Consider the following 16,482-nt stretch of genomic DNA (forward strand, 5'->3'; position numbering starts at 1 on the left):
CAGCTTCTTTAGCAAGGCAGGGGTCATCTTGGATGTGTGTTTGGGGTCATTATCATGTTGGAATACTGCCCTGCGGCCCTGTCTCCGAAGGGAGGGGGATCATGCTCTGCTTCAGTATGTCACAGTACATGTTGGCATTCATGGTTCCCTCAATGAACTGTAGCTCCCCAGTGCCGGCAGCACTCATGCAGCCCTAGACCATTCCACTCCTACCGCCATGCTTGACTGTAGGCAAGATACACTTGTCTTTGTACTCCTCACCTGGTTGTCGCCACACACGCTTGACACCATCTGAACCAAATAGGTTATTTGGTCTGATCAGACCACAGGACATGGTTCCAGTAATCCATGCCCTTAGTCTGCTTGTCTTCAGCAAACTGCAGGCTCTCTTGTGCATCATCTTTAGAAGAGGCTTTCTTCTGGGACAAGAGCCATGCAGACCAATTTGATGCAGTGTGTGGTGTATGGTCTGAGCACTGACAGGCTGACCCACCACCCCTTCAACCTCTGCAGAATGCTAGCAGCACTCATTCATCTATTTCCCAAAGACAACCACTGGATATGACGCTGAGCACGTGCACTCAACCTCTTTGACCATGGCGAGGCCTGTCCTGTAACCTGTCCTGTTTAACCACTGTATGGTCTTGGCCACAGTGCTGCAGGTCAGTTTCAGGGTCTTGGCAATCTTCTTATAGCCTAGACCATTTTTGTGTACAACAACAATTCTTTTTTTTTTAGATCCTCAGAGAGCGCTTTGCCATGAGGTGCCATGTTGGATTTCCAGTGACCAGTATGAGAGAGTGAGAGTTGATAACCCCAAATTTAACACACCTGCTCCCCATTAACACCTGAGACCTTGTAATACTAATGAGTCACATGACACAGTGGAGGGAAAATGGCTAATTGGGCCCAAATTGGACATTTTCACTTTGGGGTGTACTCACTTTTGTTGCCAGCAGTTTAGACATTAATGGCTGTGTGTGAGACAATAGAGGCAGAGAAAATAGGTACAGAGCAGAAAGGAGGAGAGGGAGGCAATAGAAATGATATACTGTAGAAAAAAAATTTGATCTGAAAAGGATGAATGAAACTTAACCCGTGTCTGGGGGAGAAGATGTGACAAAGATGAGTGACACCTGACCCATGTCTGGAGCAGAAGTGAAAAGGATATGAGAGGAAGGAGCAAATCTGCCCATGTTTGATATGCGTAGGGTTTGATGAATTCTGTTTGAAATTCAGTAAACCCCAAACTAGTGGTAAAAGCCTATGGGGGAAGTGCAGGCCTTTTTTTTTTTGCAAAACTGTCTGAAGTGCTGCTCCAAATTAGTGAAGAGCCATACAGCTTTGGATTTAGTTTGGCAGGGATTTACAAAGAAATCTGAATGCAGAACTTAAACCCTATTGAAATCAATGGAAGCAAAAACGGTCAAATTATAAATGCAAATTTTCTTGGCAAATATTCAAGGGGGTGTCAGAAAACAGCATGGGGTTGGGCACAGCCCTGGGGAACATGTACCAATGCAAAATAAAATTCCATGATGCCAGGAGCAGTGATTTTTATTTTTTTCAAAGGGAAGAGGAGGGCGTAAGACAAAGCATGAATGAAACTCACATTAATATAAAAATCACATCTTGTATAGCAGTGTAAATTTGCTGTCCCCTCAAAATAACTCAACACACAGCCATTAATGTTTAAACCGCTGCCAACAAAAGTGAGTACACCCCTAAGTGAAAATGTCCAAATTGGGCTCAAAGTGTCAATATTTTGTGTGGCCGCCATTATTTTCCAGCACTGCCTTAACCCTTTTGGGCATGGAGTTCACCAGAGCTTCACAGGTTGCCACTGGAGTTCTCTTCCACTCCTCAATGATGACATCACGAAGCTGGTGGATGTTAGAGACCTTGCGCTCCTCAACCTTCCATTTGAGGATGCCCCACAGATGCTCAATAGGGTTTAGGTCTGGAGACATGCTTGGCCAGTCCATCACCTTTACCCTCAGCTTCTTTAGCAAGGCAGTGATCGTCTTGGAGGTGTGTTTGGGGTTAATATCATGTTGGAATACTGTCCTGAGGCCCAGTCTCTGAAGGGAGGGGATCATGCTCTGCTTCAGTATGTCACAGTACATGTTGGCATTCAGTGTTCCCTCAATGAGCTGTAGCTCCCCAGTGTTGGCAGCACTCATGCACTGTTATATAAGCTGTACAGTCACTACTTTACATTGTAGCAAAGTGTCATTTCTTCAGTCTTGTCACATGAAAAGATATAATAAAATATTAGGTATCTTTTTAAACATTCTGCAGGAGAAAAACTTTTTGGTATGGCCTTGATGACTCGTACAACCAATCCATATGTTGAACTATAATGGTTTTCTACAAAATTCCTAGGTACACTATGTTCCAAGTCACCTTGTTCAATGAGTCGGCAGTGTTCGCCAAACCTGCTGCACAGGGCCCTCATTATGCACCCCACATAGAGAAGACCATAATGGCAGGGCAGGCAGTACACTGCAAACTCTGTGAAACAACTATAACTTTACCTTCCTGCCCCTCCTCTTATGAGTTTAAAATCGATACTAGACATGTGCAATTCGTTTTGTTACAAATTCGTTTTCAGACAAAATATGGCATATTCATTCACTCGGAAGCATGACATGACAGCAGCCTCAGCATGGTTTATAACAAAAGATTTTCTATTCTTTTGGTGAAAAAAAAAAAAAAAATATGATCAATATTGTGATTCACAGTATATAAATATTAAAAGGTAGTTTAAGTCCAGAATACAGGCTGTTTTTTGTTTTTTTGGGGGGGGCTTGCCACTGCTATTAGCATTGTGCTCGGCCCTGCCCAATTCTGTTTAGTGAACAGGATGAACATCTCTACCCTATGTTATGGAGATAAGGGAGAAGTATTTTGTAGTCCTAACACACTTTCTATTAGAGGGGGACAGCATTGCTTTTCCATGGATGTAGAACAGTGGGTAAGCGTCATTACCCTAGAACAGAAGGTGTATGTATAGTGTGTGCTTTATTTAGGTGCTCTTGAAGTGTTGTATTATGTAAAAATATCTTACTGATGTGATGTTTTTCTTTTTTTATATAGAAAAATGTGATGTTCCTTCTTCAGACTCAATAAAGGCATATATTTCTCAAAGAGATCGGTCAAAGATATATATTGAAGGAGAGAAATTAAGATTTCAGTGTTATAAAGACCATAAGACTGCAAATGAACAGACAAGTGGAGAAATTAAATGTCTTCCAGATGGCAAATTTTCTGGAGAAAAATGTTCTAGTAAGTAATGAGTGTATGTGTGCACTACGTAATAATTTATCATCTTGTGAATTGAAAATGTGACCTTTCAAAGTTCAGGACAACTATTACTATTACACCTGATGTGAGTCCTGTAGTCTGGAACACAGAAAAGTTATAGAATACTTCATTTACAATCAAGCATACATAAAAATATCTGAATATATCATGACAGGAATAGAAATTAGAAAGAACCCAAATAGATTATAGAAAGTATTACAGGTCAGAGGTATTAACACTGCATATCCCCTTCATAGGGCAGCACAGTGGCTTAAGCAGCCTTTTTTTTTTCTTCATTCAACCAGCAGTTTGGTTCCTTCATCCACACATTCGATGAGGATGGGGAAATCCTCCCACTGAGCTATTGTATTCTGACAGCAGGGAGATTTCCCTGCCCTCAGAATACACTAGCCAGCAGCACTGATCAGGCAGAAAAAATCCATCAGGTTTGTTGTACAGAAGTCGATTAGTAGATCGACTTCTGTACAACTGGCCAGCCCATATATGGAACATAATTCTGCCAGTCCCCGCTGAACCGGGCAAATTTTGATCCATGTATGGTCAGCTTAAGTGGTTATCACTTCCACCTGGCAGCATCAGGGTCATTGCTTTGAATACCATTTGTGGCACTACCTGCCTGGAGTTTGCATGTTCTCCCTTTTACCTGTGTGGGTTTCCTCTAGGCACTCTGGTTTTCTCCCACATTCCAAAGACATGCTAATAGGTTAATTGGCTGTCTAAATTGTCCCTAGTATGTATGGATATGAGATAGGGACCTTAGATTTTAATCTCATTAAAGGCAGGGCTAATGTGAATGTAGAAAATATATGTAAAGTGCGATGTAAATTGCTGGCACTATATAAATACCTGTAGTAAATAATAATAAATGTACTATTTTTCCTCAATCCTAAAAAATGCAGACAACAACAATGAAAAATAATTATATCACAAAACAGTACTATGTAATAATAGTAAACCTTGGTCCACACAAGAGGCCTTTTTGATTCTTTGAACTTGTCTAAGCTGTTCAGACTCCTGGTCTCCAGTTTGGTTGTTATCAGTAGGAAAATGCCCTTGTCTAATAAAACTTCTGCCTAACAGGTGCAAGACAATTGACATTCCATATGCGATATTCAGACAGTTCATGGATGTAAGGTCCTAGTTAATGTGTCACTCTAAGTTTAGGATTGTTCCTGTTTAAATAAGACAGATTTCCCAAAGAGTATCTATGGTCAAAATGTCAAATCATATTTTACTTAAATTATTTCTAGCACACTTCTTTTAATCTGGATGATCTTGACGCTTGTAAACGTACTTTGTACATTTACTTCCTTGAATTCTGTGACAAGTTTTCACTGTGCCCTATTGATAGGTACTGCTGTGTCACAGAATTCACAGGACCTGCCTTCTGAACTACAGAGGCAATGAGAGGTGGAGTTTCAGGAGGGGGAGTCAGTACAGAAATCACAGCTTGCAGGCAGCGGGGTACCAAGGGATATGTAGTCCTTCCAAACTGAAAACAACCAGCAGAGGAGTAATTGCAAAGAATGCAAAAAATTCAGAAAGGTAGAACTCATTACAGCTAGACTCAGAGACTCTAAGCAGAATATTTATATCGGCTTCAAACAACCTGATGCTGGTGTATCCTGCTGTTATGTATAATCTTTTTATTAAGGTGTCTTTTTCTCATTGTATATTTCTCTATTGTTTGCCTCCTGGGTGTGATTCCCCATTGTTAATTGAGTAGCCTATTGTTTTTATTTGTCTGCCAATATTTTCATAATCAATTAATCAGCCAGCCGATTAGTTGGCCTGCATACAGAATGCATTATTTGTTTACATATCAGGAAATACAGTGCAGAACACATACAGCTCAGTACACCATCCATACATGTCAGTAAGTGCCTGAGAACTTGTGAATGTGTGAGCAGCAATGCCTCATGGAACATGTAGTCCTAGGCAGGAAGTGAGTGGGTCTAAAGGCAGAAGTTTTTTTACCTTGCTATAGGAGCACGCTATACTATCATTTGCAGCTTGCTATTGGGGCACTCTGAAGGCAGGAGGAGCCAGAAGTATCGGAGGGGGACCCCAGAAGAGAAGAATCAGGGCTGCTCTGTGCAAAACCATTACACAGAGCAGGTAAGCATAACAAGTTTGTTTTAAAAAAAAATACTTTAAAGACTGTGCAGGGATCAGAATCCAAACCCAGAGAAGGTCGAGGCTGATAGACTGAAGGTAATAGAAGGCATTACAATTACATTTAAAGTAAACTTTACATGAGGGCAGGGTACATTATGTGGGAGCAGGGCACATTTCAAGGAGGCAGGGCATATTACATGAGGGCAGGGCACATGGGAACAGGGCACATTACAAGGAGGCAAGGCACATTACAGGGGGCAGGGCACATTATGTGGGAGTGTAGAAGGGGTCTAAATAAAAAAATTTGATCTCTCAGTCTGATGATATTTACCAGATTCAACCTTCAATAGTATATACAGTATATCTCTTCTGTCTGTTTGTCCCAGAGTGGATTTGAGATTTTGCTCCCTAACCATATAGTTGGTTATTTATATTTACCACTGCATATAGATTTTTAAGAATAAAATGCCTTTTTCTCAAGTCGTCTTCCAGGACGGAACCCTAAGAGATGACTGGTCCACCTGGTCCAATCAAGAGGTTAAAGGCCCCCACCCCTCCCGATGCTCCTCAGTTTTTGATTGTGTTTCCCCACAGCGAAACCGTTTGTTATTTTTCTGCTGACCTAAAGCCTGGGGCTGGTGGTCTTCCCCTGGGAGCTGGACCAAATGCCTGGGAAGCCACTGGGTCTGGCCGGATGGTTTCCATCCTCCCTGGGGGGGTCTCCCCAATTCTTTCTCGGGGGGGCAGCAGAAGCTGGACCCTGGTGTGGTGACCGTGCATTTTTGTCCATAGAAGAGCCCCCCTGAGTGCTGAAGGATCCTGGGTACAGTGGGGTACCCAGAACTTCAGGGGCCAATCTTCGTGTCGCCCTTCCTTACCTGTGCGGTGGCCGTGCAGTTGAAGGAGTTGGTGGTTTACCTTCTAGACTTTGGCAGCTACAGGATGTTTTCCTTCCGACCGTTCGCTGGGATCGCAAAGGGACTGGCATCCGACCGGAGCGACCGCCCGTTCAGTGAGTCTGGCAAGGGCTTCCGCCCGTCCGACCGGAGCAACCGTTCGATGGGTGGCGCGGTATCTCCTTTGCTGAGTGTAGCTCAGCGTCCTAGGAGCGCTCGGCGCCATTTTCCTGAAGATCAGGGAATGACATCACTTCCTCCTCTAGAGGAGGGAGTGGAAAGACTGCAGCAGGAAGTGACCTCAGCAGATCAGGTGTGCCGTGCCGTTTCCAGTCTTCGGCAAGATGGCGGCGGCGGTAGCACGATGCAGCCAAACACAGAAGGATATAAAAGCCACTGGGAACAGGGGCCCACGTCTCCTCTGCGTTCCTTTATGCAAGATTCGGAAATAGCATGGAACATGAGAAGGAGAGACCTGCAGGGTCTGCGGCCATGGAAGAGACCACAGGGGGTGAGTCTGACCGGCCTCCGGAGGTTTAGATGGGGAGGGTACCCCAATTCTTCTCCTCCGAGTCTCACAGTGCATGCCTGTGTGTTTCTTTCAGGGGATGATGCTATTGCCCGTGAGGTTGGCAGCTGTCCTATGAAATCCTCCACCCGCTCTAAGAGATGTGGGAACTGTAATGACAGATTACCCCCAGATCATCCAAAGCCCTTCTGTTTTAAGTGCATACAGAAGTTGACAGGGAAGGAGACATCTCAGATGATGGAGTTCCTCACTGTGCAAACTGAGATGCTGTTCACCTTAAAGTCTTTTCAGGCTACCCTTAAGCCTAGGGATTCAGAGGCTCATTCTAGTAAGGATGCCTCCTCCCAGGAGGGCTCCGCCTCCTCTAGGAGATACCGGGCGGATGCGCTGAAGTATCCACTCCCTCAGGATTCAGAGGAAGAGTGTGAGTCAGAAGTCCCTAATCAGGGGTTTTCTGATGAAGGGGTAGTGGACAGCCAAGAGGAGGACGGGAGGGAGGACTCCAGGTCTAGCAGACATATATTTTCTGCTGACGACATGGAGGATCTTCTGAAAGCTATTTATGCCTCAGAAGAGATTCAGGAGCCTGCTGTGCAGGTGTCTGCTCAGGATAAGATGTATAGAGGCTTAATTAAACCTCAGGCCAGGGTTCTTCCGGTGCATTCCGCCCTCAAAGAAGTTATCTTAAGGGAATGGAAAGAACCAGAAAGAAGGCTCCTGAAATATAAAACCTGGAAGCGTAGATGCCCCTTCTCTGAGGAGAATGAGGAAAAATTCTTCAAAACTTCAAAACTCCTAGACTAGACGCCTCCTTAGCACAGGTCTCTGAGCAGTCTGATCTTTCCTTCGAAGATACCGGTAATTTAAAAGATCAAATGGATCGGAGGGCTGAAACCATTTTATGCAGAGCCTGGGAAGCTAACGCTGCGACTATGAGCAACTATGCGTTGGCCTCAGCTTGGCCAGATCTACCGAAAAAGGGAAAAAATGTCCTACCAAACCTAGGAGAGAGAGGAAGCATTTTTTTCGTGGCCCCCAGGCAAAGAACCGCTTCCCGGAGAAAAAGGTCTCCCCTAACAGACGTTGGGGCGCGGGAAAAGACAAGCAAAAAGCTGGCGTTCTCTTTTCCAGCCAGAAGTCAGGTGACAAGACCCCTAAATGGCTTTCCAGTAGGGGGAAAACTTTCCCACTTTGCCTCTCAGTGGGAAAGGGTCACTCAGAGCCCCCATGTTCTTCAAATCATAAGAGAGGGTTACAGATTGGAGTTTCTCTCCCCTCCACCCCCCAGGTTTCTCTTGACCTGCCTTCCCAGGGATCCCTGCAAAGCGGCAGGAATCCTTCAGAACATACGAGAGCTGGCCAGTCAGGAGGTTATAATACCTGTTCCAGTGGACCAGCAGGGTCAGGGGTTTTATCCCCACATTTTTGTGGTACCAAAAACCTCAGGAAGGTATCGTCTTATTATAAATCTAAGGAACCTCAATGTTTTTCTTTGTTACAAGAAGTTCCGCATGGAGAGTGTCTATTCTCTCAGGAGACATCTCCTCAAAGAAGTGTTTATGGTGACCTTAGATTTAAAAGACGCCTACCTTTATGTCCCCATACTTCAGGGCCATCAAATCTTCCTGAGATTCGCGATCGCCTCTCCAGAGGGAGTGCAGCACTGGCAGTTCGCGGCCCTCCCCTTTGGACTGGCATCCAGTCCGAGAGTCTTCACAAAGGTCATGGCAGAGGTGGTGGCTTGCCTGCACCTCCAGGGAGTGGCATTGATTCCCTACTTGGAACGACATTTTGATTTACAGTCTAAGTCGGGATCAACTGCTTCTGGATCCATCCAGAGTAATGGAGACCTTAGAAGCCCTGGGACGGATCGTCAGCAGGGAAAAGTCCTCGCTGACTCCTGCCCAGACAAAACTGTATCTAGGTTCCCTGGTGGACTCCTCAGAACAAAAGTTAGTTCTTCCTCAGAGCAAGGTAGAGGGCCTTATATCAGCAGTCACGCCGCTGTTACAGGCAAGGACCATCTCCTACAGAGGTATCATGAGAGTACTGGGTCTGATGACGGCATCTATCCCAGCAGTTCCTTGGGCACAGTTACACTCCAGGCCCCTCCATCATTTTCTTCTATCCTCTTGGGACAAAAGAAGAGACTCTCTGGACATAGAGATTACCATTCCGGTCGAAGTAAAGAACTCTCTTCACTGGTGGCTTCTTCCTCAGAGGCTTCAAGGGGTCCTCCTTTGGAGCCAACTTCAGCCTCTCAGGATAACTACAGACGCAAGTTCCTAGGGGTGGGGGGCCCACCTGGAGGATCTAATAGCCCAGGGGTCCTGGGATTCAGAACAAAGAAGGGCCTCCTCCAACTTCCGAGAGCTGTTGGCCATAGGAGAAGCACTAAAGGCTTTCGAGGGAAGGATCAGGGGCCAGGAGGTGCAGGTCTCGTCAGACAATGCCACGGCAGTAGCATTTCTGAATCATCAGGGGGGTACCAGATCCACAACACTCCTATCCCTATCAGCGGAGATCCTGTCCTGGGTGGAGAGTCGGATTCCTTCCATCTCCGCAATCCACATAAAGGGGACGTTGAATGTAGAGGCAGACTACCTCAGTCGGCAGCCGATTCTGCAGGGGGAATGGGAACTAAACCCAGAGGTCTTTTCCCTGATAAGTCGGCAGTTCGGCCTTCCAGAAATCTCTTTGCCCGCAGGAAAAGCAGAAGGGTAAAGAGATTCTTTTCCCTTGCTCGAGAGAGAGGCTCAGAGGGGATAGATGCGTTGGCACAGGTCTGGGACTTCAGACTAGCTTATGCCTTCCCCCCTCTGGGGTTAACTCCGAGTGTTCTGCCCTCACAATGTGTTCAAAGTACAAGGCTTGGCAGACAGCTAACAGCTTCCCAATAAAGACTCAGGAGGAAGGGCTAATAGTTGTAATCTTTACTGAGAATAAGTTTTTTGTAAAACTGCAAAACACAAATTATAATAATATGCATTAGCATTTAACATTACATCACAAATGCAAATAGTAACAGGCATGCTACAATACTGTTAAGGCACTAGCTAGCACAAATGAGGCCTAGCTGAATGAACTCCCTGACAGAAACATCCTACCAAACAAACAGATGAAATGTAATTGAATTAGTAGAACATATACTAATTAATTGAAAACTAATGACAGCCTACTTACAGACTTATGCTTCCAAGGCCAGTATTAAGAAATAGTGGAGGTCTTTATCATGCTTCCTTCACTGTAGAAAGATTATCTGCTGGACAGGAAGTGGGTGTAATATACTACACTTCCTGTTAATAATGGATGCCAAATTAAAGCAACAGTACGATCAGTAAATATATACCTTATAATGATCAGAACACTCCCCACCTGGCATAATGAACATTATACCACTATGTTTCATTTTTAAGAAGTAAAACAACTTCAGAGATAGGTCTAAAGTATACCTTAGGGGTGCCCTGTCTCATGACTTTAACTTTGACCTTTCTAACCTTACTATCATTACTAGGTACAGTCTCGACAATGAGTCCAACTGGCCATTCGTTTCGGTGGACCTGAGTGTCTTTTAGTAGGACAACATCTCCGACTTGCAGGTTAGGCTTGTCAGCTTGCCATTTTCTGTGTGACTGGAGCGTCACCAGGTACTCTTGTTTCCATCTATTCCAGAAGATGTCTGCAAGACTCTGAACTTGCTTCCATTGCTTGGTGTAAAGACTACCAGCATTTCTGGACACTGAAACTAAACGTCGAGCGTTCATGATAGCCATGACTTGAGCCATAAGTGTGATGAGAACTTCATGTTGAATACATCTAATGATGATTTTGGCTTGCATAAGATGATTGCTATTACGCTTGTCAGTCGTTGTAGCTCTACAGAAGGATTTGGCTAGGTGAATAAGCTTTCTTATAGCTCGAATGAGTGACTTCCAGCTGGAGAATCTTTCAAACCTGTGTGCGCCAAGGTTACCTCTAGTAGTTATGGTACTAAACGCTGTTACTTGTGCACGTACTTCTTTGTCGTTATCTGGTTCTACAAGTTCAAATGTCTCAAACTGAGTGGTCTCTTCGATTTCTGATCTAGTCAAAAAAGATGGTCCTGAAAACCAGTTGGTGTGCTTAAGGGCAGCCGCTAGAACCGGTCTAGTCCCATGATCGGCTGGATTTTTATCCGTACTGATGTAGTGCCACTGTTCTGGCCGTGTGGACTTTCTGATGCGTATCACTCTGTTTGACACGTACATGTAGAATCTTCTTGAAGCATTGTGAATATATCCTAACACAATCTTGCTGTCTGTGTAAAACATCACTGCATGAATTTCAATGTCAAGTTCTGCAACGATCAAGTCTGCCATCTCCACTGCTAAGACAGCAGCACAAAGCTCCAAACGTGGAACAGTGTGAGCAGGACGTGGAGCTAGTTTGGACTTTCCCATGATAAACCCAGCATAACTTTGTCCTTCAAAGTCCATTACTCTAAGGTAGGCTACAGCTGCTATTGCCATAGTGGATGCGTCTGAGAATACACACAATTCTCTTTGCTTTGTGGCAGACAAAGAAACAGGGACATATGACCTTTGGATGATAAGTTGTTCAAGCTCTATTAATGAGTCCTTCCACAACTTCCACTGCATTTCTTTCTCCTTAGGTAGAGGTGTATCCCATTCACTTTGTTCATGTTCAGTAGTAATTTCTCTCATAAGAGCATTGCCTTGCATGGTTATGGGGGCTACAAATCCTAGGGGGTCGTAAAGGCTGTTGACCGTGGACATGACACCTCTTCTCGTGAATGGCTTCTCTTCTCTGGATACTCTAAATGTAAAGCTGTCGGTTTTGAGATCCCAACTGAGCCCTAAACTTCTTTGAAGGGGCAGTGAATCTGTTCCTAGATCCAGGTCCTTGAGGTCTTTTGCACGGTCCTCTGAGGGAAACGCTTCCATGACTTTGCTGCTATTGGACGCTATTTTGTGTAACCTTACGTTAGATTCTGCTAACATCTCTCTTGTTCTTTTCAGGATGTCGATAGCCTCTTCATTGCTGGAGAAAGAAGCGAGTCCATCGTCTACATAAAAATTCCTCATGACAAACTGTTTGGCGTCTGTTCCGTGCTCTTCTTCACCTTCCTGTGCTGCTCGTCTCAGGTTGTAGATAGCTACAGCTGGAGAGGGGCTGTTCCCGAACACATGTTTAACATCTTTGTTAAAGTCATTGTTTTCATACCACAGGAACCTCAGGTAGTCTCTGTGATCTTTGCGGACAAGGAAACAGTAGAACATTTGTTGTACATCTGCTGTTACTGCAACGCGTTCTTTTCGGAACCTGATGAGGACTCCAAGGAGTGTATTATTCAGGTCAGGTCCACTGAGGAGGACATCGTTTAGGGAAAGGCCTTCATACTTTGCACTGGAGTCAAATACTACTCGTATCTGTCCTGGTTTCTGAGGATGATACACTCCAAATATTGGCAAGTACCAACATTCTTGTTTTTCTTCCAATGGTGGTGCTATTTCAGCTTGACCACTGTCGAAGATCTTTTGCATGAAATCATGGAAGTGTTCCTTCATATCTGTCTTTCTGTCTAGAGTGCGTCGCAATGAGGTGAGACGCTTCACTGCTTGTCCTTTGTTGTTAGGAAGGTGACGTCGTGGTGAACGGAAAGGTAGTGGAGCTACCCAGCTGTTTGACTCATCTATAAAGACTTCTCTGTCCATGATCTCAAGGAAGAGGCTATCTTCAACAGATGGTGCTGGTTTGTCATCATCTCGCGTTCTTTCAAACACTTTGCATCCTAGCTCATCTGTATCTTCAGATGAGGTTTTGGCCTCCATGTAACTCTGAACTTTCTGCTGTTGTATTGGGTTGACTAGTCTCTCTTTAATCTGTATCCTGTTGATACAGGGGCTAAGACATGATGTGCGGCCATTTTGCAACATGTTTGTTTTGTAGACATTCACTTTTGCCGGCTTGTGAGCTCCATCCAGACATACATCACCAATGATGACCCATCCAAGGTCAAGATGTTGTGCAAATGGTGCATTGTGTGGCCCATTGTATTGCTCTCTGACCTTGTGCACTCTCAGTATGTCTCTTCCAAGTAGAAGGATAATTGCAGCACCTGGGTCCAGTACTGGAATCTTGTCTGATATTTGCATCAGATGAGGGTAGTAACATGCAATTTCAGGTGTGGGTATCTCTGATCTATCATCTGGTATCATATCACATTCTATGAGAGTGGGCAGAGTCAGCTGCGTTTTCCCATCTAATGACTCGATGATGTAGTTGTTTGCTCTTCTCCCTGATGTCTCCACAACTCCTGAACATGTCTTCAAAGTATACGGAGTTGGACTTCCTCTGTCCCCGAAGAGGTCAAAGAACTCTGTTCTTGCCAAAGATCTGTTACTTTGTTCATCCAAGACTGCATACATTCTGATTGCCTTCTCTCTGAGGCCTGCAGGATACACCTTGACTAAACATATCTTGGAGCATGATCTAGAGCTAAATGTGTTTGTGCAGATCTCAGTGCACTTTGAGGTTATTGCTGGTAATGCACTCTCATTTTGCTCCCCACCATGATCTTCTTGGGTTACCAGATTCTCTGTTTTCCATGGTGCTGGTCCTGGGTGTAAAGCAGACAGATGGTTGTCATTATTGCATTCTTTGCATCGAATTGTCTTCATACAGTCTTTAGCAACATGTTGAGTTGAACCACAGCATCTGAAACAAATGCGCTTGTCCTTAAGATAAGATTTGCGCTCCTCTATTGTCTTGCATCTGAAACTGCGACATTTTCTCAGTGGATGAGGCTTGTTATGTAGTGGACACTGCTTATCTGGGTCCTCAATTTGCATTCCTGAGCTTTTATCCTGGTTGGCCTCAAACTCAGTCGGTACTTCTGTCTTCCGTACAGACACTGTTGCTCTGCGTTCTTTATTGTGCACTGAAGGTTGTTTCTCTGTCTTTACAGAACTGGAGCCTCCCATGTTCAAAAAGGCGAAGCTTGGGTCATTGCGTATTTTAGCTTGATTCACAATGAATTTGGCGAAGAAGGAGAAAGGTGGAAATGCTACCTGATGATCTTCCTTGTATTTTGATGCTTGCGTGATCCATCTTTCTTGTAAGCTGTAAGGAAGCTTCTCGATTACCGGTTTCACTCCACGTGCTGTATCCAAATATGAGAGGCCTGGCAGGTATCCACCAGCCTTTGCCGCCTCCAGCTCTAAAAGTATGTCCCCAAGCTCTCTCAGCTTCTGATTGTCTTTGTTTGTTATTTTTGGATAATTTTCAATTTTCTTCAGAAGTGCATCTTCAATTACTTCAGGTGACCCATAGCAGTCTTCCAATCTCTGCCATAACATTGTAAGCCCTGCTGTCGCATCATGAACATGTACTGACCTGATTCTTTTGGCTTGCTCAGTGGACTCTGGTCCGAGCCATTTGGAGAGTAGATCAAGCTTTTCCCTGTCTTTCATATTTAATTCTTGGGTGCTGCTTAAAAAAGATGACTTCCAGGCCCAATAGTTTTCTGGACGATCATCAAACTTCAGGAGACCAGAGCTCACCATTTCACGGCGTATCAAGTATTTTGTCACATCTGTGACTCCTGCTGCCTCAGGTGGGCATTTTCTGGGAACAAACACAGGGCATGTCTGTGGCTGGTAAGACAGTTGGGATGCTTGGTTAAACCCACTATAGTCGTGTGGTTGTTCTCGTTTACTGCAAGTCTTTCTGCTATAGGCCGGATTTTTATTTTCCCGTGGAGGGATTATGTCACCATTCGTTTGATTTCCTGAAGGACCAACAGATTGGTCTCTGAGTATGTAACTACTTGGCTTGTTATAGTAAAGTTCTGGTTCAGTCTTGTAGCATCGAGCTATGTCAAAGTTGCCTGCTGCTAGCGGGACCCTGGATGATTCTAATGCATCATTAGACTGTTGATCAGTGTCCATGTTTGCGTGCAATTGTACATACTCACAAGTGCGTTGGATTGCACTGAGTGGTGTCATCTGGGTATCTATCACAGAGGGCTCTCTGTACTGTTCTTCGGCAGCTCTCATGAGCACCTCGGCTTCAGCTAAGGCTGCTGAAGCTATTTTTTCTTGCTTGATAATATGTAAAGATGCTTTCACCTCTGCTTTTCTTCTAAGTGCTTCAGCTTTACTTTTAGCTTTAATCATATGATGTTCTTCATCTATGCAGCCCTGTTCTCTTATCATTTCAGCTTCACGTATTGCATAGGAAGCCAGTGCACGCGCGGCTTCTGCTTTTGCATGGGCCCTGGCAGCTGCAGCACTGGTGGATGACAGGTTAGAGCAGCTTGAATGTCTAGAGCTAGTGCGCTTGGACCTGGCAGATTCAGCACTAGCTGATGTCTGATCCGACTGACTAGAGACTCTGGAGCTTGTGCAGCGTGACCTGTTGGTTGGCATATTGTGTATGCTTTCCTCTGCTTGTGTATGCTGAGGGATGACTGGTGTAGTATCCTTGTCTGTGTGCTGCATGATGAAACAGATTACTTCTTTGTAATGTCTGTGGCTGTAGAGGTTAGCTGATGATGAGCAGAGTGAATCCACTCTTCTTTAGATTAGGCCCGCTGTATTAAAAGTCTTTTTACTGTTCTGCCCTCACAATGTGTTCAAAGTACAAGGCTTGGCAGACAGCTAACAGCTTCCCAATAAAGACTCAGGAGGAAGGGCTAATAGTTGTAATCTTTACTGAGAATAAGTTTTTTGTAAAACTGCAAAACACAAATTATAATAATATGCATTAGCATTTAACATTACATCACAAATGCAAATAGTAACAGGCATGCTACAATACTGTTAAGGCACTAGCTAGCACAAATGAGGCCTAGCTGAATGAACTCCCTGACAGAAACATCCTACCAAACAAACAGATGAAATGTAGTTGAATTAGTAGAACATATACTAATTAATTGAAAACTAATGACAGCCTACTTACAGACTTATGCTTCCAAGGCCAGTATTAAGAAATAGTGGAGGTCTTTATCATGCTTCCTTCACTGTAGAAAGATTATCTGCTGGACAGGAAGTGGGTGTAATATACTACACTTCCTGTTAATAATGGATGCCAAATTAAAGCAACAGTACGATCAGTAAATATATACCTTATAATGATCAGAACACCGAGGGTTCTTCAAAAACTGTTCCTCTCAGAAAGCAAGTTGATTCTGATAGCTCCTTGGTGGCCCAATAGAGCCTGGTTTCCAACCCTGCAGGGTTGGTCCATAGCCCCACCGCTTCACCTCTCTGTCCGGGGCGACCTTCTTCTTCAGGGTCCAGTCCGTCACCCAGACCCCAGCTTCTTCAAGCTGAGGGCCTGGCTCTTGAAAAGCAGAACCTGCGGGAGAAGGGACTGTCGGACAGAGTAGTGGATACACTGTTTCTTAGTAGAAAGCCAGTCACAAGGCGTATTTATGCCAAGACCTGGGCGATTTTCTCTCACTGGTGTCAGGAGAGAGGGACTTCTCAAAGAGAGGTCCCTGCTATTTTAGAATTTCTCCAGGATGGAGCAGATCTAGGCTTGGCAACCAAGACCCTTAAGGCGCAGGTCTCAGCCCTGTCATGTTTCCTCGGGAAACGTTTGGCTTTA

At 44.5% G+C, this 16,482-nt stretch overlaps 2 protein-coding genes across 6 annotated transcripts in view; one reads left to right on the forward strand and one right to left on the reverse strand.

The window, feature by feature from the left end:
* LOC141103386 (coagulation factor XIII B chain-like) overlaps positions 1–16,482 on the forward strand; it is a 1,015,098-nt gene that overhangs the window by 378,142 nt on the left and 620,474 nt on the right. For all 5 annotated transcript variants that reach the window (XM_073592904.1, XM_073592906.1, XM_073592905.1 and 2 more), the window contains one exon: positions 3,100–3,288. In XM_073592904.1, coding sequence (XP_073449005.1) covers positions 3,100–3,288 — 189 coding nt within the window. The remainder of the gene's footprint in view (positions 1–3,099; positions 3,289–16,482) is intronic.
* On the reverse strand, positions 9,775–16,008 carry LOC141103384 (uncharacterized). Its single transcript, XM_073592903.1, has 2 exons — positions 15,832–16,008; positions 9,775–15,607 (listed from the first exon to the last, which is right to left on the reverse strand). Exon 2 carries the CDS (start codon positions 15,369–15,371, stop codon positions 10,269–10,271), a length of 5,103 nt encoding a protein of 1,700 aa, XP_073449004.1. The 5' UTR covers positions 15,372–15,607; positions 15,832–16,008; the 3' UTR covers positions 9,775–10,268.

Source organism: Aquarana catesbeiana, linkage group LG07, assembly GCF_042186555.1.
Source record: "Aquarana catesbeiana isolate 2022-GZ linkage group LG07, ASM4218655v1, whole genome shotgun sequence".
In the NCBI taxonomy this organism is placed as follows: domain Eukaryota; kingdom Metazoa; phylum Chordata; class Amphibia; order Anura; family Ranidae; genus Aquarana; species Aquarana catesbeiana.